Raw genomic sequence first — 23,635 nt, forward strand, 5'->3', positions numbered from 1 at the left:
AATAATAAAATATAATGTCAAAAAACAACGGTATTATTGTGTCGTTGCGCTAAATAAAACTAGCGGTTTGCTGCACTTCAGTGGATCTGGCAACCCGGGCTGTCAGCGCTCAGTCGAGGAACACGTTAGTAATGTGGCTTCAAAATCTCACCAATGCTTAATCGCAACTAGTCATTTATTAGATGATGGTGTTATTCAGCGGCTATTTAAAGTATTGAAATTAATTACTGGAAGCACCGTTGAGGCCTTAGCGTAAATATCGATTTATCGAGCTGCGCAGAATAAGGCCAGAGAGACTCTCAGGTAAGACGCTGGTACTCATGTGGGGCTTAAATGCTCTTTTTTAATCATTATATACATTTTGCTGCAAACAAACTGTAATTGAATGAGCACTAAGTATTTCCCCTGCTGCCAGAAGTGTTTGGTTTTATTTAAATGTTTAGTTTTAAGGTGTCGCTAGTCGGCTAATGCTACTGACTGTTGTTTATGTTTTGGTCAAAGCGTCATATCAGCTGACAGTCAAATGCGTTTCTTTGCTAGAAACTAATTTATTATGGCTGATGTTAACGGTATAAGGCCTGCTTGATAAACTACACAGTAAAGAGCATATCATGTATGTCTCTACACACAGATGATGCGAAATGCTTTAATAATTCATGCAGTTTGGGATTGCTCTATTTAAAAGGGAAGTTTAAATAATAAAGGCAGTGGTCAGACTTATACAGGATTGATCAAACGGTTGGAATAATTCAGTTTTATTACTTTGTGAAATTTGATTACAATTTGAAAGAACTGTTGTCTATTTGAATATATTTTAAAATGCAGTATATTCTTGTGAAACAATCATTACTCCAGTCTTCAGTGTCACATGATCTTTCAGAAATCATTCTAATATGCTGATCTGCTGCTCAAGAAACAGTTCCTATATATATTAATATTAATCACATGCAAAATAAAACTTTTTTTTTTTACATAATATATGTGTGTGTTCTGTGTATAATTATTGTTTATATAAATACACACTCCATGTATATATTTAAGAAATATTTGCATATATATATTTATTTAAATTATCTTGTATATAAATATAAGATGTTTTTCTTAAATATATACAAGCATGTGTGTGTATCTATATATACATAATAATTATACTCACATATTATGTAGACACAAACTTTTATTTTGATGTGATTAATCGATTGCCCAGCACTAATATATATATATATATATATATATATATATATATATATATATATATATATATATATATATATATATATATATATATATATATATATATATATATATATATATATACACACATACATGCATATATCAAAAGTGACTGTAAAGACATTATAATAAAGAACCATTATTAATAACTGAGCACAGATAATAATTGAGCGGCAAATCATCATATGAGAATGATTTCTGAAGGATCATGTGATACTAAAGACTGGAGTAATGATGCTGAATCATCAGCTTTGATCACAGGAATAAATACAATTTTGAAGTGTATTCAAATGGAAAACAGTTATTTTAAATTGTAATAATATTTCACAATATTACTATTTTTACTGTATTTAAAAATAAATGCACCTTTGGTAAGCATTTAAGAGACATCTTTAAAAAAAAAAAAACATTAACAAATCTTAATTATTCCAAACTTTTGACTGGTAGTGTATGTATATTGACAATTAATGAGACAGAATGATCGAGTGCTAACTAACTTGTTGAGTAGGCAGGTCCAAGACTCCAAAAAGTGAAAAATGGCATTACCAGCTGCTGTTCTGGTCTTGTTTACCGTTATAGAAGCTCTGCCTCTCCGAGAGGCTTGAATTGCACAGATGATCGGAGATCTTTGGCACCTGGATGCAACACTCTGAGACGACGCTCCATGACGTGCTGTGAGACCATGGCGCTGCGGAACGTCACCAGTGATCTTCTGCACAGGCAAATCAGGGTGAGGAAACGTCTTTATTTATCTTGTAACAATTATAAATATTTCAAGCAAAATCTTCATCCAAAAATCATTTACTCACCCTTGTATGCTAATGTTGAGCACCAAAGGAGGCAGTTGAAACCTGTATAAAGATATGCAGTACATATATGTCTTATAATGTCAGTCGATCCGTGTGTGCAGGAGAAGAGAGCACTGGACTTCCAGAGACACTATCATGTGACCGACCCGTTCATAAAGCGCCTGGGGCTGGAGGCAGAACTACAGGTGATTTATGAATGATTGTGTGTTATTTTTCACGTGACGTCACACACCGCGCCCACCTGAAGGGCAAAACAAGGGCAAGGCTTTCCTGTGAAATAAAATAAGTTTCATTTTTTTAATATTGTATTTTATTTAAAGTATCGAAAATGTCTTTTGATGGTTTTATTTTTAGTTAACGATAATAACCCTGATGCATACGGCACACAAAAGTGAAAAGCACTGTTTAAAATCACAAGACCAGTTATTTTTTACCGGGTTTGTAGTACTTGTACTAATCTACTGAGACCGTGATATTCAAATGCCAAACTATACACCTTAATGATAATGCAAACCATATGCAGGCAAGAAAGAATATGAACGCAGCTAAACTAAATAGAATGTTTCCCCTAGAAAACCATTATAAAGAAAATGCTTAAAGGGATAGGTCATCCTAAAATGACAATTTAGTCAAAATTTGCCCTTCTTTCTTTTATGGACCACAAAAACGAGAATAAAAAAAAGTCCCATTTGCATTTGTCTATATAATGACAGTGAATGGAGACCAGCATCAAGCTCTTTATAAAAGACACAAAAGGATCACCGAATTATCCCATGCGACATGTGCCGTATATTCCAAGTGTTCTGGGGGTATACGAGAGGATTTGGTGAAAAACAAACCCAAATTTTATATATTATTTAAAGCTACACTGTGTAACTTTTTTAGTTTATTCTTAGCTAAAAACACTTAGTTCTTTCAAAAATATATGTGCTCATATATTTACTTCTTTCAAGTAATAAAGTATTCTCGTAAGTTTATAATATGCCATTGAAAATACATACGGGTGAGGGGTTCGACTGCAGGTCGCCATGTTGCCCCTCCATCTTGAAAGTACATTAGCCAAAGAGGGACATACCCGTAAATTCAAGCTTCGCCTTTCGCGTTTTAACACTCGATGGCACCGTGTCGAATGTGGATGAGGTCGAACTGGAAGCCATGTTAATCTTGGACTAAATCGGCCACCGTAGGAGTTCAAACGAAATCGGAATTGAGAGGAACAGAAACTAATATTCACTGGATGGTCATATACCTTTTCACCGCTAGATGGGGGATAATATCACACAGTGTAGCTTTAATGAAAATCCTGACCTTGGCCATTGTTCTTCTGGGCACGGCTGCACGTCGTGTCGTGTGTGTTCGTAAAACTCTATTAGCGCAGCAGTTCACTCTGTCTCGCCCAGAGAAAGCACACAAGTTTAAAAAACACATGACATGAAATGGAACCTGTGTACCTTCTTGTCTGAGGTGAATATGTCCATTGTGTTCATCGCAAAAATAAGTTATCGCGTTCACATCTGTCAGCTGTCATTCTGACTGTCATCAGACAAAATGCTATTTGCTAGTTGCTATTTTGAGGAACTGAAAACGACTGCACCATTGACCAACAAAAACCTGGTCTAAAGTCAATAGCGCAGTATTTTTTGTGTTATTTAAAGGGCACGTTAGTAATATGTGTCTATAGGCGGGTGCACAACACACGTACTCTCTGCTTATTACACACACAGGGACGCACAGCAGCACACAAACATTTTTAAATATGAAAAATAACAGGATTCCTCTCTGGAGAAGCGTTCAGTCTTCAGTCACTCGCAAATTCTTCCATGTAAATATCGAATCCACCATGGTGCACGTGCAACTGGCTTTTAAAGGGAATGGGAGATGAGACTCTGATTGGTTTATTGCACGTTATGCCCAAAACACACACATTACTCATTAAGAGACTAGGGACAACACTTTTAGACCATGCGCCTGGAGCGCGAACCATCGTTTTCCCAACTTTAAACTAGCAAAATTGGATTCGGACACATCCTAAGTGCACCTACGCCATGCGCTTCAGACCATGCGCTCAGATCGTTAAAATAGGGCGCTGTATCTTTAAGATTCAAATAAAACGTGTGAAATGAGTAATGGTGCTTTGCTGCGCTCCCACATGAGCCATGATGTTTTTGTATTTTTATTTGAATAAATTCTCTTTTTGGAATAAAGATGTTGTTTTGAGAAATATTATGTTTTAGGACTGCTAATATATTTTAAGCACTGAGTTATGGTCTCTGTTTTCAGGGTCACTCTGGCTGTGTCAACTGTCTGGAGTGGAATGAGAAAGGAGAGTAAGTTGTGTTGAATTCCAGTTTTCCTCATTTCACAGTGTCTCTTCATAAACTCATTAGGCTTGTCCCTTTCTAGTCTCCTGGCCTCAGGTTCAGATGATCAGCATGCCATCATCTGGGATCCCTTCCGGCACAGGAAGCTCATCACTATGCACACTGGACATGCAGCTAACATCTTCTCAGTCAAGGTGAAGTCCACGTCAAGTTTCTGCTTTTCCAGTCAGCGTCTAGTAAATATGCCAAAATGTGTATTCTTAATGAACGTGTGTGTCTGCAGTTCCTCCCTCACTCCGACGACCGAATCTTGATCACGGGAGCCGCCGATACCAAGGTGCACGTGCACGACTTGACGGCGAAGGAGACCATTCACATGTTCTCAGACCACACTAACCGCGTCAAACGGATCGCGACGGCTCCCATGTGGCCCAACACCTTCTGGAGCGCAGCTGAGGACGGCATCATTAGGTAGGTCGAGTTGATGTCTCTACCTCAGATGTGCTTGAGTTTGTGAGTTGATAAAAGCTAATAATTGTGTTGGATAAAAATAAATAAATGGGGCTGCATGATAATCAGGATATAGCTCAGTCCAATTATCAAATCAAAGTCTTCAATGTGATTAAATAACTTTATAGGCTGATGATTTGTACTTTTTTCACATTTGTAAATTGTTATTTACAACACTATTATATTTGTCTTAATTTGATAGTTTAGCCATACTACTATTATTACTAATAATACAGGGAGTGCAGAATTATTAGGCACGTTGATTTTCTGATCATATTTTTTTTCCAGGCACATTTGACCAATTCCAAACCACAGTAATCCTAATAACTACTATTGATTTAGTATTTAATAATGTATAAGTGATATATAATTGTTCATGAAGGCTGGAAATGAAAAACACCTTATATTCAGGTGTGCAGAATTATTAGGCATGTTTTCTTTTACAGATAAATTGAGCCAAAAAAGAGATTTAACTCAGACTGAAAAGTCAAAAAGTATTAAATGCCCATGAGAAGGATGCAATACTAATGCAATACTAGAAATTGCAGTTAAGGCATGACCATTGGACAGTGAAATGCTCGTTGGGTCAGCAGGGTCAGACAAAAACATGTGGCGGAGAAAAGACACCTGTTAACTGCAAAATAATTAAGAATTAAGGTGAAGAATTGAGGGTGAAACCATCAGGAACCCTTTAGTCTGCAGCGCCACCATTTTCCAGAGCTGCAACCTACCTGGAGTCTCCAGAAGTGCAAGGTGTCAGGATCTCAGAGACTTCAGTTAGGTAAAGAATCCTAAAAAATGACCCCCACTAGATAAGAATCATAAGCTGAAGTGTTGTAAAATACATGAAGCCTGCTTTTTTATAGGCTTTATAGGTTTTATAGGTTGAGAATGACTCTTGAAGGACCAGCACCACATCCTCTAGTACCACTGTTTGAAGAATTCATCTTCCAGAATCTGGCAGTACGTTTTGGGAGTTCATTTTAGTCCATCCTGAAGTCCGTTTTGCAGAGATGGACTAAAAATGAACTCTCAAAACGTACTGCCAGATTCTGGAAGATGAATTCTTCAAACAGTGGTACTAGAGGATGTGGTGCTGGTCCTTCAAGAGTCATTCTCAACCTATCTGTCCATAAAGCCTATAAAAAAACCTTCTTCATGTATTTTACAACACTTCAGCTTGTGATTCTTATCTAGTGGGGGTCATTTTTTAGGATTCTTTACCTAACTGAAGTCTCTGAGATCCTGACACCTTGCACTTCTGGAGACTACAGGTAGGTTGCAGCTCTGGAAAATGGTGGCGCTGCAGACTAAAGGGTTCCTGATGGTTTCACCCTTAATTCTTCACCTTAATTCTTAATTCTTTTGCAGTTAACAGGTGTCTTTTCTTCACCACATGTTTTTGTCAGATCCTGCTGACCCAACGAGCATTTCACTGTCCAATGGTCATGCCTTAACTGCAATGTCTAGTATTGCATTAGTATTGCATCCTTCTCATGGGCATTTAATACTTTTTGACTTTTCAGTCTGAGTTAAATCTCTTTTTTGGCTCAATTTATCTGTAAAAGAAAACATGCCTAATAATTCTGCACACCTGAATATAAGGTGATTTTCATTTCCAGCCTTCATGAACAATTATATATCACTTATACATTATTAAATACTAAATCAATAGTAGTTATTAGGATTACTGTGGTTTGGAATTGGTCAAATGTGCCTGGAAAAAAAATATGATCAGAAAATCAACGTGCCTAATAATTCTGCACTCCCTGTATGTTGCTATTATTATTATATGTTATAATTATTATTAGCGCAATATCAGAGAACCGTGAACATGCAAAATTATTGGATTATTAACTTAATCTTTGGGGGTATTTCAAGTACATCTAAGGGATTCGGCTGACAAAAAGTTTGAGAATCCCAGGTCTAATGCATACCAGTGTTATGTTAGTATCATTAATATACTATTATAGTTTTTATGAATATTTTTTATATTTTATAATAATTTCACACGTTTTAGTAATTTTGTTTGTGTTTTTACATTATGTCTATGCATTTTTTTTGTAAATGTAGTTATTTTTGCCTTAGCAACTACCTGAAATAAAATGTTTGTTTTTTTCAGTCAACATTTTATTTTAATTCAAGTAACAGAAATGCTTTTGATGGTTCTAGTTTCAGTTAACAATAATAACCCCGATGCATACTGCACACAAAGTGGATAATTTAAAAATCGCAAGCTCCAGTCAGATTTCCTGCATTAATTCTAAGTGGGCGGTTCTAGTTTAAGTTACTTTGCTGACGTCTGGATATCTGTGTTGAATCTCTGTCTCGAGGGAATGGACACAAGCCTCCAGTGGCAGTTTAATCATATATGTTCTCCTTGAAGTTAATTAGGCTCACAGGAACTGGCTTATATGCCCTTGAAAACTGTGTTTCAAGCTTCTCCAGATGTTATGTTGGCTGCAGGGTAGTATTGCCCATCAGGAAGCATGCATATGCCCTGGCACTGAATGATGTTTGGACATGAAAGAACACAGCAGGTCCCTGGGTAATGCCAAAGCTGACTGCCTCACTGTCTGTAATGCTTTGCATGTAGAGGACACATGAGGGAAATATGAGCTTTATACAGGTTGCTTTTTTAAATAAGTGACAAAGTCTTGCTCCATCCTTTTTCGTTACTCAGAGTATTAAGAACGACAGACTATTACTAAAACAAAATTACTTGCCAGCAGCCATATCACCCTGTAGTCCAAGACTGGTTTCCCACTGAAGCTAAGCAGGGCTGAAAACTAGGTTGTTGCTGGTAGAGGTGTTAGTGAGGACAGCAGGGGGTGGGTCCTAACGCCCCAGTATAGTGATGGGAACAATATACTGTAACAAGCACCATCCTTTGGATGAGATGTTAAACCGAGGTGCTGACTCTCTGTGGTCATTAAAAAAATCCCAGGATGTCCTTCGGTAAAGAGCAGGGGTGTAACCCCGGCATCCTGGCCAAATTTGCCCATTGGCCCCTGTCCATTATGGCCTCCTAATCATCCCCATATATATATATATATGTACGATTGGCTTCATCACTCTGTCTCATCTCCACCATAAGCTGGTGTGTGGTGGGCATTCTGGCACAATATGGCTGCCATCGCATCATCCAGGTGGATGCTGCACATTGGTGGTGGTTGAGGAGATTCCCCCCCTTCCATGTAAAGCGCTTTGAGTGCCTAGAAAAGCACTATATAAATGTAACAAATTATTACTATTACTATCTTCATTAATGGACACAATTTTAGGTAATAGTGGCCCACAGCTGTTTCGCAGCATTTCAGTTAGACAGTAATAGCGTGAGTTAGCCAGAAGCTTACAAAATATAAAACACAAAACGATGTATTTTGAACACCTGGTAGAAAATAGGTACATCAATAATTAATCATACTTACAGGTTGGGATTCAGAGGAGCAAGTTGGTCCAAATAAAGTGGTATTGACCCATCTGTAAAAGAAAAGCGTTTTGTAAATCCCATTTAGACCTCACAGAAATTTGAGAAGCAGTCATTAAAAGGTTCTACTGCTGTTGCATCGCTGTGGTAATTTTAACCACTGACTCTTCACATCCTAGTCCTTTGGAAGCATTCACAAAGAGAATTAGCTTTTGCAGAGCTGAAAACTGTGTTCTCGACATGTACACAACACAAACCAGCTACAGTGTTTGAGGGCAGGTCAAAGTAGACGTTTTTCGCGGGCAGCCAATGCAGACCATAGGTGGGCAGTATGCAAATGTGTTACGTATGTAAGTTACGGAAGTAAGACTGACGACTTGTTTCGGCAGTTCAGAATCGATTCTTTCTTTTGGGAGACAATACATTTATTTATTGTGCACTTTGAGCTTTAAAAACTTTGCAGACCTTTTACATTCACAAAAAGCTGTATTACACACGGAATGAAAGGTAACATCTGAAAAAAAGCATAATAGGGGCGCTTTAACTTGAGTGCCACATTTTTAGAGCACCGCATCAAGCACGAGACACTGCAAAACATGCAAGCGCAATAGTCTAGCGTGTTTACATCGGAAAACAATGGAAAAGTTGTGGAGTGGAATGCAAAAACACATTCTGTATGAATGGATACTTACACTTGTTGTTACAAAAGTAGTTACATTTAAAATGGTTATAATTTTCTTTCCTTACCCAATCAAGCAGCTGCCATATATACTTTTCATCATCCAGTCAATACTCGGTTGACATTTTCTGTTTTATTTCCCTCTTACCCAGGCAGTATGATCTGAGAGAGAGCAGTAAACGCTCTGAGGTTTTAATTGATCTGACGGAGTATTGCGGGCAGCTTGTGGAAGCCAAATGTCTGGCGATCAACCCTCGTGACAACAACTACATGGCTGTGGGAGCTAACGGGCCTTTTGTTCGGCTCTATGACATTAGAATGATCCACAATCACAGGTGATTTCATAAGTATTATTAAAGGAATAATTATAAAACAAACAGAGATGTGAGGCAGAATGTCCACACAAAAAAACATAATGGTGATTGCTATTGTTTAGCACCAAAAATGATAAAAGAAACAGACAGACATAATTTGTTAACAGTCTTCCCCTCTCAAATCTCATTCACTGTTCAATTAAAAAATGGAGCCTTGAGATTAGACTCATTGCAGCAGATTTGATGTTATTAGAATTGAAAATGTGAAACCTGTGACAACAAATGAGATTTGAGACATGTGGCAGATTATCATTGCTTTTCGCAAAAACAACATGAGGGTGAGTAAACGATGACAACATTTTTATTTTTACGTGGAATATTTAAAATTTTCCAGAAAATAAACTGCACCTGATTATAAGTCACACCAGTTTAAAATTGCATTTTTGAGAGAAAAAACCCTCGTTGGTTTATAAGTAGGGTGACCAGATTTCTTTCGGGATGGAATTTTGTCAATTTACTGCGCATAATAAATTGATAAACTCAAGATCCTGGTTAAATGTACACACACACGCACGCTTCTTTGACATCTTTGCCTGACTTGATCTCCTCTGCGCTATCTAATATCCCGCCTTCAATTGCAAGTTAATCGATAACGGATTGTGATTGGATGGTAATTTTGTTCTTCAAACTTTACTATGACCAGATTGACTACATTTGATTAGGCCATTCTGGCATGACAGAAGACTACTACTCGTTTTTATGATCACATTGTAATAAAGACAATTTAGGAAAGAAGAAATACAGGACAAAACATAATTTTTTCATAAGTTGGGACACAAAAAATCTGGGAAAAACAGGACTTCTGGTCATTTTATTATTACAATCATGTTTTTTAGTTCCCTTCATGCCACAAAATCCTTTAATTTAACGGTATTCAGAACTGATCTGGAATGGGAAATGTTATAAAACTAATTATATTGTCATTCATTTTAAACAACATTTATTACAAACACCAAGCCGAAAAGTGAAACTGTTAATTGCATTATATAAGTCACTTATGCAAAGCACGTTTCATATCATAAAAAAAAACAACTTCTATTCCAGAAATAGAATTCTTGGTTACAGATGTTCCTGTTGTTATGATTATTTTCAGGGATGTTTTCTTTAGGGTGTAATGTTACACTCTTGTCTACCTTCTAGGAAGTCTATGAGTCAAAGTACCTCAGCTGGTGTTCATACGTTTTGCGACAAACGGAAATCGATACCGGATGGTGCTGGACAGTACTATGTTGCAGGTTTGTAGTCCGTATCATTGCGTTGCTCACGGATGGAATTTCTGTGTTGGAAAAACCTGCTTTTACAGATATTTATCTCTGTTTGCAGGTCACTTACCTGTGAAGCTTCCTGACTATAATAACAGATTACGAGTTCTGGTGGCAACCTATGTTACATTCAGTCCTGATGGTACTGAACTGCTGGTAAACATGGGTGGAGAACAGGTAATTAACTGCTGCTGATAGTTATTGACTCTCTGTTGCCAGTCTGCAGCACTAAAGTTGTTTTAAGTGCAGTTACGCATTGCTGCTTCCTGTTTGCAGGTGTATTTATTTGATCTGACGTTCAAACAGAGACCGTACACTTTTCTGCTGCCCAAAAAGTGCCACCCATCTTCAGGTAAGCTGTCATAGAATTAAATATTTATTTAATAATTACACATATTGCATTTAGGACCATAATTAATAATTACTAGGGTTGCAACATTGAACTAAATTGAGCTTAATAATGACACTTGTCTTTTAAAAGCTTATTTACTGAAATTCATTTCATAATTTAAGAATACTTTGCAACATTAATACTGTTATTTTCTGTTTATTACTGTGAAGCTGCTTTGAAACTAGTTGTATTGTATATTAAGCTTAATAATATAATATAGCTTAAAAAAAACTCATATGGACTTTGTCAAAGAAGTGAAAAATCTTTATTTCTGCATTTGCTTTTTTCAGTCTAAGGGACCATCTTTTCAACTCTGAAAAGATGTTCCAAGTATATAAGTAGATTTAGGTTTAATGCAATAAACATTTTGCAGTAATATAGCAAAAGGATTGATTCATTGAAACAAAATTTGTTTCACAGAAATGTATCAAACTTAACCGCTCTAAAACTGATTTTACTACTGAAGTCTCTTAAGGAAGAACTAGTCCAACAACACAATCTTAAAACATTTTGTTTGGATCGATAACAGTTTTATATATAAAAATAAGAAGTAATCTTGTCTTGTACTGGTCTGCTCTTGATTAATTGTTGTTCATGATGGGCATCTTCTGGCAGAGGTACAAAATGGGAAAACCACCAACGGTGTGTCCAATGGGATTCATCTACCTGCAAGCCGCCTTAAACTGGCTAAATTTACCAGGTAACATTGAATCATGTGTGTTATGCCAACTGCGTTTTTAATTATGTTTCCATCCAAAGTTGTGAATTCAACTTCTACGTAAAATTGTAATATCGGATAAAGCGTTGTTTCCATCCCATGTGTCCCATGAACAAAATTGTTGCAAAATATGTGTAAATGGAAGTTGCTGCAATCAGAGAAGCCACTGTGGCTCTCTCTCATCATAAATGATCTTGCATCCGGATGTCTGGTGTTTGGGAATGTTCTGGGAGGAAATTAAGCGTAATCATTTTGATGACAGACATTTACTCAGCAAAATCATTTCAGAACGACCTTTGAGATGCTGTGCAAAGCGATTGGTCCACTGGTTAGTCCAGTTATCAAGTCACTTCCTCTGTTGAGGCAGTTTTTTTGTTGTGCATTGAAGGATTTATTTGGTAATTTCCATCATAGTTTATGCACGTCTTATCAGATTAACAAAATGATCTGCCTCAATTGAGCGCATACGTTTTTTTTATGATACATTTTTAGATTGTATGCACATTTTGGCATTTCCATGTTTTTTAATGCAATATCCCAAAATTCACATTAAATAGGTGGATGGAAGCATAGCTATTGATTCCGTGGCTGTCCTGTTGATATGATGTTATTTCCTTTTCATTTGTCACAGACTAGTTTGAGTTGCAGTAACTGTTGATGTCTGTATTTGTGTCTCTGCATCAGTGGCTCCAGTGATCTTCCTCCTCATCTGGAGAGGATCAAGCTACAGGCTAATGACGCGTTTGCGCGGCAGCAGTGGACTCAAGCCATTCAGCTCTACAGTCTGGGCCTCCATGAAGCCAGTCAAAATGCTATGCTGTACGGAAACCGTGCTGCTGCATACATGAAACGAAAATGGTATGATATATGTTTTTGATGCAAGAAGTTTAAAAAACCCATCACATTGTGATTATTTTGACTGTGGAAACGAAAAAAAAGAAGATGTGCACCACACAATGCTTACAGCGCATGCCGAGTTTATATTTATTTAATTACATCCACAGCCTTTGACACCACAGGTGAATAAGGTTTTTAAATAATCGATATTACCATTCTTTCCCCAATTGATTAATCACTGAACATTATGACAATTGTTTTGAATTGTATTTTTGTTTTCTGAAAAGTTATTTTCAAATATGCAAATGTGACATTGTCTAATGAAATATGCACTTGTTTGCATACATTTCCAGAACAGAAATCCAGGGTCAAAATTTGTTTTTGTTTTTTTTACATAATTAACAGAGTAGGTTTTGTTTTAACAGAGTAGGTTTTGTTTTAACAGAGTAGGTTTTGTTTTTACAGAGGGGATTTGGGATATTTCCATAAATCCGAAAAATACTGTCAATAAAAACGAACTTTTGGTGTATGTAAAGCTGCTAAAGTGGAGATTTCTGACTGAGAAAAAACTCATGGCCTTTAAAGATATGTATTGTAATTGAAATCTACAGATGCAAATAAATAATCCAATAAAATAAACACTTAGGGCCAGATTTACTAAACAGGGCAAATTAGCGTGAGAGCGCAATTCCCCAAAAAATGCTGATGGGAGTGTAAACGGGAGACGACGCGCAAATTAAAGAACACAGACGCAGCCGGATAATTTCCATAATGACCAATGCAATCTACCAGTTAGCGTCTGGTTTAAGACGTGCTTTTTTTGGGTGGTAAATAATGGCACAAACACCAGTAAATTAACGAGCGCAAACCTTAGTAAATCACCTTGCATGATTTATTAAATACTCCCATAAATCATGTCTGAAGAAATAACCCTCAACCACAAAAATAACCCTGTCCATGCCTTTCCAGTGCTAATTTTCACTGCCTGTCTTTAGTAAATTAGAGTTCGCGCTGGAGCAAGCTGTTAATAAATCTTGCCCATAAAATTGTATTTTGGTAATTTTCTTTCCACTAAAGATGTGCTATGGAAGCAAAATAGGCCAACACCTCAAATTGACGAGTGCATGAAAAAACAATGGTTTTGCCTTGTAGCGTCTTGCCTCAATAATCAGTGTTTTAATGTGAAGTGCATCATGTGGCTTTGCTCTCGTCTCTGGCAGGGATGGTGATCACTATGACGCACTGCGAGACTGTCTTAAGGCCTTGTCCCTGAACCCAGGCCATCTGAAGGCGCACTTCCGTTTAGCGCGCTGCCTCTTTGAGCTCAAGTACATCGCTGAGGCCCTGGAGTGTCTAGATGACTTCAAGGGCAAGTTTCCAGAGCAGGCGCACAGCAGTGCATGTGACGCCCTCGACAAAGACATCAAGGCGGCCCTCTTCTCAAAAACAGACTCCTGTAGGTTCTTGTCTTATCTGTCTTGGATCTTGGATTTTGTTTGTGCATGCATTTTAATAATCAGGACTTGATATTTTTCATGCATCTGATCTAGCTGACGATAAAAAGGGGAACAGCTCCATCCGCTTTCATAATTTCAGCCGGAAAGAGTCCATCCCGGAGGATGAGATCGTTCTCAGAGAGCGAAGCTTCGACTACAAGCATCGCTACTGTGGCCACTGTAATACGACCACTGACATTAAGGAAGCAAACTTCTTTGGAAGGTCAGTTTACTGATGTATTATTATCCTCTCATGTATTATATATTAATAATAATATTGTGATGATTTGAATGCATTTTTTTTTTATTCATTAAGTTTCCTTAAAAGTACTTCATTACATTAGATTCAGCAGAGATGTTTTAATGGCGTCTCTCATTTAAACGTCACATCTTGATTATTTGAACAAGATTTTTACTGTATTTTTGTTCATACGTTAAATATTTTGAATCTACTTGTCAAAAATGGTACCTGTACCTCAAACAGTAGAGCCATGGGTTTGATTCTCAGGCAATACATGCAATGTTTGTCATATCTGCTGCTAAACGAGGATCTGAATATGAGACAACAGCACATGACTTGTTTGTTGTCACTTTACAGTAAAGGCCAGTACATTGTGAGCGGTTCAGACGATGGGTCGTTTTTCATCTGGGAGAAAGAGACAACGAACCTGGTGCGGATCTTACAGGGGGACGAGTCTATAGTGAACTGCCTACAGCCGCACCCCAGCTACTGCTTCCTGGCCACCAGCGGTATTGATCCCGTGGTGCGGCTGTGGAACCCGAGACCCGAGGTACAAACTGACCCCAATGTCATATTTGTCACATCAGTGGCGTGTATCATTATGAATGATGAATAAATGAACGCTAACAGTGACTGGATTAACATGCACGCTCATAATGCGATTATAATTAGATTAAGGCAAAATTGTGATTTAAACGTTACTTTAACTCTTTCCCCGCCAGCGTTTAAAAAAAAAAAGTTGCCAGCCACCGCCAGGGTTTTTGATCCGTTTCACAAAAATGTAATGGGCCATAGAATATTTTGTTGTATGAATATCTGAGCATGCAATATATCAAAAGAAAGAACAGACCTTCTGCTTTTAAACAAAAAAAAAAGTGTTATTCTAGCTTTATGCATTCATTTTTTTATCAACACTTAAATAGGGGTAAGTTTCATTAAAAAAAGCAATATTTTGAACAAAAAGCTGATAAAATCAAGTTTTTGTCAAAGACTACATCCAGATCAGATTCAGAGCAATGATCAAACACAGATGGAGTAGATCGAGTCCACCAAAGTAGAGCCCTGCGCGGGACTGTTTTCTTCATCCCGCTCCCGCCCGCACCCGCCGAATTTCTGACCATTACCGCCCGCTCCCGCAACGTATGTGTTACACTCCCGCCCGCTCCCGCAATATGTATGTCCACTCCCACCCGCAAAACTCCGAGAATTTATTCCCGCACAATAATAGAGATGCATTGATTTTGTGTCTTCTCCCGTCCCGCAGGGGGAAAAAAACACGTATTTGTATTGATATTATTAAAGAGATTCATGGGGTTATTTGTTTCGTTTCCCTGGCCTACATGTAAAAAAAAAAAAAAAAAGACAAATACATTCAAATATAATTTCGTTTTTATCAAAAACTTTGCACATAAAAATAGACTGCTTTGCAAAACAGAAAACAGAAAACCAGATTGAGAAACAAAAAACAGATCCCAATTCCGTCGAACGTGACCGACTGAAAGGAAACCTGAGAAAACATGCTTCAACAGAACGTAATGTGAACACAAAATAGCAAACGGACATTTAGAAACAATCCATTTCCACTCACTAAACTTCTATGTATTGTTTGTCAAAAACACCAAACAGTCAACTTGACCTGCAGGGAGTGCTGAGCGTTTTTGGTGAGGTATGATCAAGTATCTGTATTTGCCAGCTGCGCAATATGTGGATACATATAACGTTATACCGCATGACTTTGCCTACCAAAACAATTGAGAAACTTCTCCAAATGTCAGACTTTCCTTGCTTAGCTTTTGTGCTGTAAATACCTCGTTTGAGGTTCTTTTCTACATCATCTATTGACATCTTCTCCATCATGTCGTTAGGCAACCTCCCTATCCCGCCGATTCCCGCTGTGTTTTTTTTAGCCGCCCATTCCCGCCCGCAGCAAAATTCAAACCGCCCGCTCCCGCGAGATTTACGTTGGGTCCCGCGGGACCCGGCGGGACTCAATCCCAATGCAGCCCTCTACACCAAAGCTTCACAGTCCTAGAGATCGTCCTGGGTCGACATTTCATTCAGTAACATTAGATAGTTTTGATTTATATGATGTTTAATGTTGATGATCACGTTATTTTACATATGCATCTGCTTGCATACGATCACTTGTTGTTTTGAGTCTTCCTCACCTGTGTTTTGATCAGGAGATTCTGTACTCATTCAGAAGATGCGTAATAGTGCCCCCTAGCGTCTAACAGTGAAAACACGGAAAATACTGTGTGTTTGGCAGGGAAGCGTTTTCTCACAAATAACGGAAAATTACGTGTTTGGCAGGGAAATGGTTAAAGGGTACATAACACACACAGTTGCTGGCAGTCTCGTGTTGATAATCTTGAGTACCTATAGAGTAGTATTGCGTCCTTCATATCTCCTCTATCTCCGAAGAGTCTTTAGTTGAATCAGATTCATAAAAGCCATAAATGCTGTACCGATTCTTTCCGAAAACAGCCGAGCTTTGGGAGGTGTGCAGTGGGCGGGGCTAAAGAGTCACGAGCACACACACACACACACACACGCACTACATCAAGGCATTATCCCTGGATAACTTTTGATTTACTATATTTTTGTGTTGTTTACATTATATGCACTTACGCACCGATTGCCAACAAAACACAGACATTTGATGCAGTTTCACCCACTGCCTTCGGTTTCGACTCATGACCAGGAACAAACAAACAAACACACTTGCAGAACTCCGTTACTGCTACTCTGGAAAAACAATAACGCTGGGTTATTTGGGAAGCTGAACAAGGTGATCTTTTCATCACAACCAAAAACACACTTCTTTAGTGACATTGTTGATTTCGTGGTCCAAAAACGACAGCGCTGCCGACGGCTCCCGTAAACCCAATGAAGCTCTTGCTCTCGCTCAGGTTCATGTGTGCACGCGCTCATCCGGGAGAAGTGCAATTCCACCCTTTATGACGTCATACAGCGCCATACTCTGGGAAAAAAAACTTTCTGAAACTTCTATGGATCCTGAAGGAGTGTATTTGGCACAGAAATACCCCGTTATACGTCCAACTCGTTTTTTGAAATTTTGGCCATGTTTAGCATGAGAATCAACTCTTTAACTGTGTAAATAAGTCAGAATGCATGAAATAGCTTTAGACACCCCCCCCCCCCTTTGTAAACAGAATACTTTGATCAAATACATGCGATTAAGCTCATAATCCAGGTATAATATGTGTCATATGCTGATTTTAATTGTAATAAACAGGCGTGGAAACACTTTAACCGTGTCTATTCCACTCTGGCCGAAGTGTGCATGTGCTTGTGACATACATGGATGACCTTGTCATGCACAGATTAATAAAAAAGGCATCACATTTTTGGGGTGCTAAATAGACCTGTCGCAATAATCAATATATCGATATATCGCACAATATAAGTACATGACCTCAATAATTTTTTGTCATGCAATATATTGGCCATTATGTTTACATGATAATGAATGTCACCAACATTTTACTCGATTGTGCTGTCATCTTGTATGTTTTCCGTGACGGAGGCGAAAGTGGTTCTCAGGCAGTTCCTTCATACACAGAGCCGTTATCGACAGGTGAAAAAAAGGCGCCATTTGAGGCGTTCTAGTGTTTTCCTGACAACTACTGACAGTTTAGAAGAATAAGCCCAAATGGACTCGATTTCAAAGCCGCAATCCCCTGTTCCGGTGCACATATAAATGTCAACGCAGAATGACGAGTGTTAAATCCGTTTCACGAGGGAAAATGTTTATTTACTATTTAATCCATTTTTTTTTTTTTTTATGCTACTTGCATTATTATGCTGTTATATTAGGATTATATATTCAGTGGCATAAAATAGTCTTAAAATGACAATAAGATTGTTTATCGCAATTATTTCTGGGACGGTATATCGCAAAACAAAATGTAGTTATCGTGACAGGCCTAGTGCTAAAGAAAGAGTTAATGTTGACAATATTGCACAACATGAATATAATGCAGTATATAGTAAGGATGTCAGAGTAAAAAATCATTTTCATAAATTTTAAATGGTAGGATTTAAAATCAACCCAATCACTCTTTCCAACTAGAGCTATTCAAGTCATCCGGTGAAACTTCCTATGTTTTTCCATATCACAATATATACCGCAGAAAAGCGAAATATTGCAATGTCAGTTTTTTCCAATATTGTGCCGCCCTAATCTAACGTATCTTGAGGCAAGAAAAAGAATGACAAACTACGTCGGATTGCTGATTGCACTAATGTAACTCTTTCAAACTTCTTTTCTCTTCTGTCTATCCCGCATGGCCGACCGTCAGACGGAGAACGAGAACTGCCGGGTGGTGGAGGACATGGAGAGCGCGGCCCAAGCCAACCAACGGCGCATGAACGCGGATCCACTGGAGGTGATGCTGTTGAACATGGGCTACCGCATCACAGGCCTGAGCAGCAGAGGAGCCGAGGGCTCGGATGAGGAAGACAGCTCAGAGGGCCAGGTTCAGTGCCGCTCTAGCTAGAACGCACCCGTCCCACATGTGAGAAGAGGGCAAAGCACCTTAGATATTTACATTGCAATTTCAGTTCTTCAACATGATGCTGAGTGAATGAATGTTGCCGCTCCGCACTATGCAGAAGTTTGGAGAAGTGGGGAACACAGTCGCACAATCCAAGTGAAGTCAAAAGCACTTACAGATTAATGTCTGCAAAATCAATTTAAAAAGCGCGCGCTAGAAGAGTGTTGGCTCACCGTCAGATTAAAGCTTGTTTCCAAAGTCGCAAAGCGCTTGGGTCTTTCTAATGCGGGGCTTGCTATTGGACGCTGTTGGCCATGAAAATCTCATTTTGTTTCTTTTCCCGATGAACTTAAATCATCTTTATGAGCGCCAGAGGACAGTAAAATGAGTGTTATTGTTCATAAAAGTATGTTTATAGGTCTGCAGCACTTTCTTTTGGAATATATTCTGGAAAAATAAATGGTGTTTATGTTCGACCCAGACTTGCATTGTGAATGTTCATCAAGTCGTGGTTTTCTGGGACTGAAAATGTTTGTTGTTGATGATGATGATGATGATGTTTATTGTCAGATATTTTGGAAGGATTTGTTATTATACTTTTTTTTTTTTTACCTTTTTCTTCATCGGCACAAGCAGAACGCCTGACTGTTGCCCTTTCATCTTCATAGATGAACCTGAAAAGAGATGATAAAACAAGAATTAAGATGCAGAGAGAGACTTTTCACAAAGATTATAACTTGCTATGAGAATACAGTTAAAAGAAACAGAATTGGGTCTATTTTGGGATATGTGTGTATTTGTTTCACTATGTTAATTTTGAGATTTCAGTACAGTTTAGTGCAACATTTAAAAAAATAAATAACATTTCTGTTGTCGCTGTCATGATCCTTGATGGGGTTTTTCCAAAAAGGAAAAGATTTTTTGACTTAAATGTACTTTTTATCATCAACGGTATGGCTTTTTAAACACAAGTCAGTAATAATGTGACGGAGACAAACTAGATCGCTCTCATTAGAGTCAGTGGAGCCGTCATCACTGGAATCGCCAGACAAACAAGCTACTGCAGCCATATGTCAAATAAAATTAATTTATTTACACATATTATATGTGTGATTTTATTTATTTACTTATTAACTGACTGTTACACCCAGCTCATGATGTCTCTGTCCTATATATATATATACACTCACCTAAAGGATTATTAGGAACACCTGTTCAATTTCTCATTAATGCAATTATCTAATCAACCAATCACATGGCAGTTGCTTCAATGCATTTAGGGGTGTGGTACTGGTCAAGACAATCTCCTGAACTCCAAACTGAATGTCAGAATGAGAAAGAAAGGTGATTTAAGCAATTTTGAGCGTGGCATGGTTGTTGGTGCCAGACGGGCCGGTCTGAGTATTTCACAATCTGCAACCATTTCTAGGGTTTACAAAGAATGGTGTGAAAAGGGAAAAACATCCAGTATGCGGCAGTCCTGTGGGCGAAAATGCCTTGTTGATGCTAGAGGTCAGAGGAGAATGGCCCGACTGATTCAAGCTGATAGAAGAGCAACTTTGACTGAAATAACCACTCGTTACAATCAAGGTATGCAGCAAAGCATTTGTGAAGCCACAACACACACAACCTTGAGGCAGATGGGCTACAACAGCAGAAGACCCCACCGGGTACCACTCATCTCCACTACAAATAGGAAAAAGAGGCTACAATTTGCGCGAGCTCACCAAAATTGGACAGTTGAAGACTGGAAAAATGTTGCCTGGTCTGATGAGTCTCGATTTTTGTTAAGACATTCAGATGGTAGAGTCAGAATTTGGCGTAAACAGCATGAGAACATGGATCCATCATGCCATGTTACCACTGTGCGGGCTGGTGGTGGTGGTGTAATGGTGTGGGGGATGTTTTCTTGGCACACTTTAGGCCCCTTGGTGCCAATTGGGCATTGTTACCTGAGCATTGTTTCTGACCATGTCCATACCTTTATGACCACCATGTACCCATCCTCTGATGGCTACTTCCAGCAGGATAATGCACCATGTCACAAAGCTCGAATCATTTCAAATTGGTTTCTTGAACATGACTGAGTTCACTGAACTAAAATGGCCCCAACAGTCACCAGATCTCAACCCAATAGAGCATCTTTGGGATGTGGTGGAACAGGAGCTTCGTGCCCTGGATGTGCATCCCACAAATCTCCATCAACTGCAAGATGCTATCCTATCAATATGGGCCAACATTTCTAAAGAATACTTTCAGCACCTTGTCGAATCAATGCCACGTAGAATTAAGGCAGTTCTGAAGGCGAAAGGGGGTCAAACACAGTATTAGTATGTGTTCCTAATAATCCTTTAGGTGAGTGTGTGTGTATATGTATATGTATATATATATATATATATATATATATATATATATATATATATATATATATATATATATATATATATATATATATATATATATATATATATATATATATATATATATATATATATATAGGCCTACACATAAAATAACCGATGCATTTCAGTTGAACATTTTCATTTCACTTCAGATAAAGTGTAGCCTCAAGCTCAAGCTGAATGTTTGTGATCAGTGAACAGTCACAGCTTCCAGTACAGACGTGCTTCTCGCAACCGATTGGATGCTCTGAATTGACGCAAATACGCTCGCCGCCAAATCCCTGTGCGCTGCTTTGATGAAGTTGTTACATTCACTTTCCCTGCTCACAATTAGTCAAAGTCTGTTTTTTGCTGAATAGTTAGTTTTTTTTCCTTAAGTGTAATTCATTTCCTGTCATGTTGTGCCACAAACAGTGGAGAAAACCTGTGTCCTCTAAAGGCCACATAACCTACATACACTAATGAGGAAGGCGTAACGCGCATCTAGGCCAGATGGGTTGCAAGGCCATGGTTGTGTTCAGAATAGCATACTACATTAGTATATATACTTTACTATATATGTGTATGTAAACTGTGACCTACTACATTTGCAACCTTCCATTGGAATTTTGACATTTCTATTTTGATTCATTTGATCAGACTTACCAAAGTTAAAATTACATTAGTTAACATGAACTAACAAGGACAAATAATTCTAAAGCATTTATTAATCTTAATAAATGTTCATTTCAACATTTACTAATCAATTATTAAGGTCAAATGTTGTATCTGTTAATATTTTTTAATGGACCTGAGCTGACATGAACTAACAACGAACAGTTGTGTTTTTAACTGACATAACACAAACAAAAATAAAAACATTTTAACAAATATATTGCTCTTTGTTAGTGTTAATTACTGCATGTTACCATAGTGTTACCTGTTTTAACAGTAACACTATGGTAACATGCAGTAATTAACACATTTTACACAAAATTATTCACAACAATTGTAGTTATTTCCAAAATGATCACTGAACACAAAGTGTTAACCTGCCATTGTTACCTTAAAGAGCAGATTTTACCTGACTTAAATCCCATATACAGTTTTGAATTCAGGTTGATTTAGTGATGCTAAATAACATTTTTATATTTTAATAAAAACCAGTTAGTAGATGTTTTTTCAGTGTGCAAAACAAGCCATGTTGCAACAATTACATGTAGAATACTAATGTTTGAATCTTTGTCTTATCATTGCATAATGTTTCACTCAGCTTTATAGTATACAGTTCATCCTGTGCAGTAGTACACTGATCAGGCATGACACTGACAGATGAAGTGAATAACACTGATTATCTCTTCATCACGGCACCTGTTAGTGGGATATATTAGGCAGCAAGTGAACATTTTGTCCTCAAAGTTGATGTGTTAGAAGCAGGAAAAATGATTTGTGCAAGTTTGACAAGGGCCAAATTGTGATGGCTAGACGACTGGGTCAGGGCATCTCCAAAACTGCAGCTCTTGTGGGGTGTTCCCGGTCTGCAGTGGTCAGTATCTATCAAAAGTGCTCCAAGGAAGGAACAGTGGAGAACCGGCGACAGGGTCAAGGCTCATTGATGCACATTGGGAGCGAAGGCTGACCCGTGTGGTCTGATCAAACAGACGAGCTACTGGAGCTCAAATTGCTCAAGAAGTTAATGCTGGTTCTGATAGAAAGGTGTCAGAATACACAGTGCATCGCAGTTTGTTGTGTATGGGGCGGCAGAGCCGCAGACCAGTCAGGGTGCCCATGCTGACCCCTGTACACCACCGAAAGCACCAACAGTGGGGACGTGATCATCAGAACTGGACCACGGAGCAATGGAAGAAGGTGGCCTGGTCTGATGAATCACGTGGATGGCCGGGTGTCAATGTTCTGCTGGGAAACCTTGGGTCCTGCCATCCATGTGGATGTTATTTTGACACGTACCACCTACCTAAGCATTGTTGCAGACCATGTACACCCTTTCATGGAAACGGTATTCCCTGGTGGCTGTGGCTCTTTCAGCAGATAATGAGCCCTGCCACAAAGCAGAAATGGTTCAGGAATGGTTTGAGGAGCACAACGATGAGTTTGAGGAGTTGACTTGGCCTCCAAATTCCTCAGATCTCAATCCAATCAAGCATCTGTGGGATGTGCTGAACAAACAAGTCCGATCCATGGAGGCCCCACCTCGCAACTTACAGGACTTAAAGGATCTGCTGCTAACATCTTGGTGCCAGATACCACAGCACACCTTCAGGGGTCTAGTGGAGTCCATGTCTCGACGGGTCAGGGCTGTTTTGGCAGCAAAAGTTGTAGTAGTATGTAACACAATCCACATTGCTGTAGTGCAAGAAATGTGCCTTGCTTTACTGGAAAAATCTAGAACACATCACAACCCCAAATCCCCTC

The 23,635-nt window shown here is 38.4% G+C and overlaps 1 protein-coding gene across 1 annotated transcript; it reads left to right on the top strand.

Annotated features, from left to right (window-relative positions):
* Positions 1-74: 74 nt before the first annotated feature.
* wdtc1 (WD and tetratricopeptide repeats 1) lies at positions 75-19,923 on the top strand. The gene is made up of 16 exons (XM_079836535.1): positions 75-303; positions 1,813-1,963; positions 2,144-2,227; positions 4,323-4,369; positions 4,446-4,557; positions 4,647-4,834; positions 9,135-9,317; positions 10,497-10,591; positions 10,680-10,795; positions 10,895-10,970; positions 11,625-11,709; positions 12,412-12,585; positions 13,785-14,020; positions 14,115-14,283; positions 14,659-14,851; positions 18,627-19,923. Exons 2-16 carry the CDS (start codon positions 1,898-1,900, stop codon positions 18,822-18,824), a joined length of 2,022 nt encoding a protein of 673 aa, XP_079692661.1. The 5' UTR covers positions 75-303; positions 1,813-1,897; the 3' UTR covers positions 18,825-19,923.
* Positions 19,924-23,635: the final 3,712 nt, after the last annotated feature.

Source organism: Gobio gobio (genome assembly GCF_949357685.1).
Source record: "Gobio gobio genome assembly, chromosome: 15".
Taxonomy (NCBI): domain Eukaryota; kingdom Metazoa; phylum Chordata; class Actinopteri; order Cypriniformes; family Gobionidae; genus Gobio; species Gobio gobio.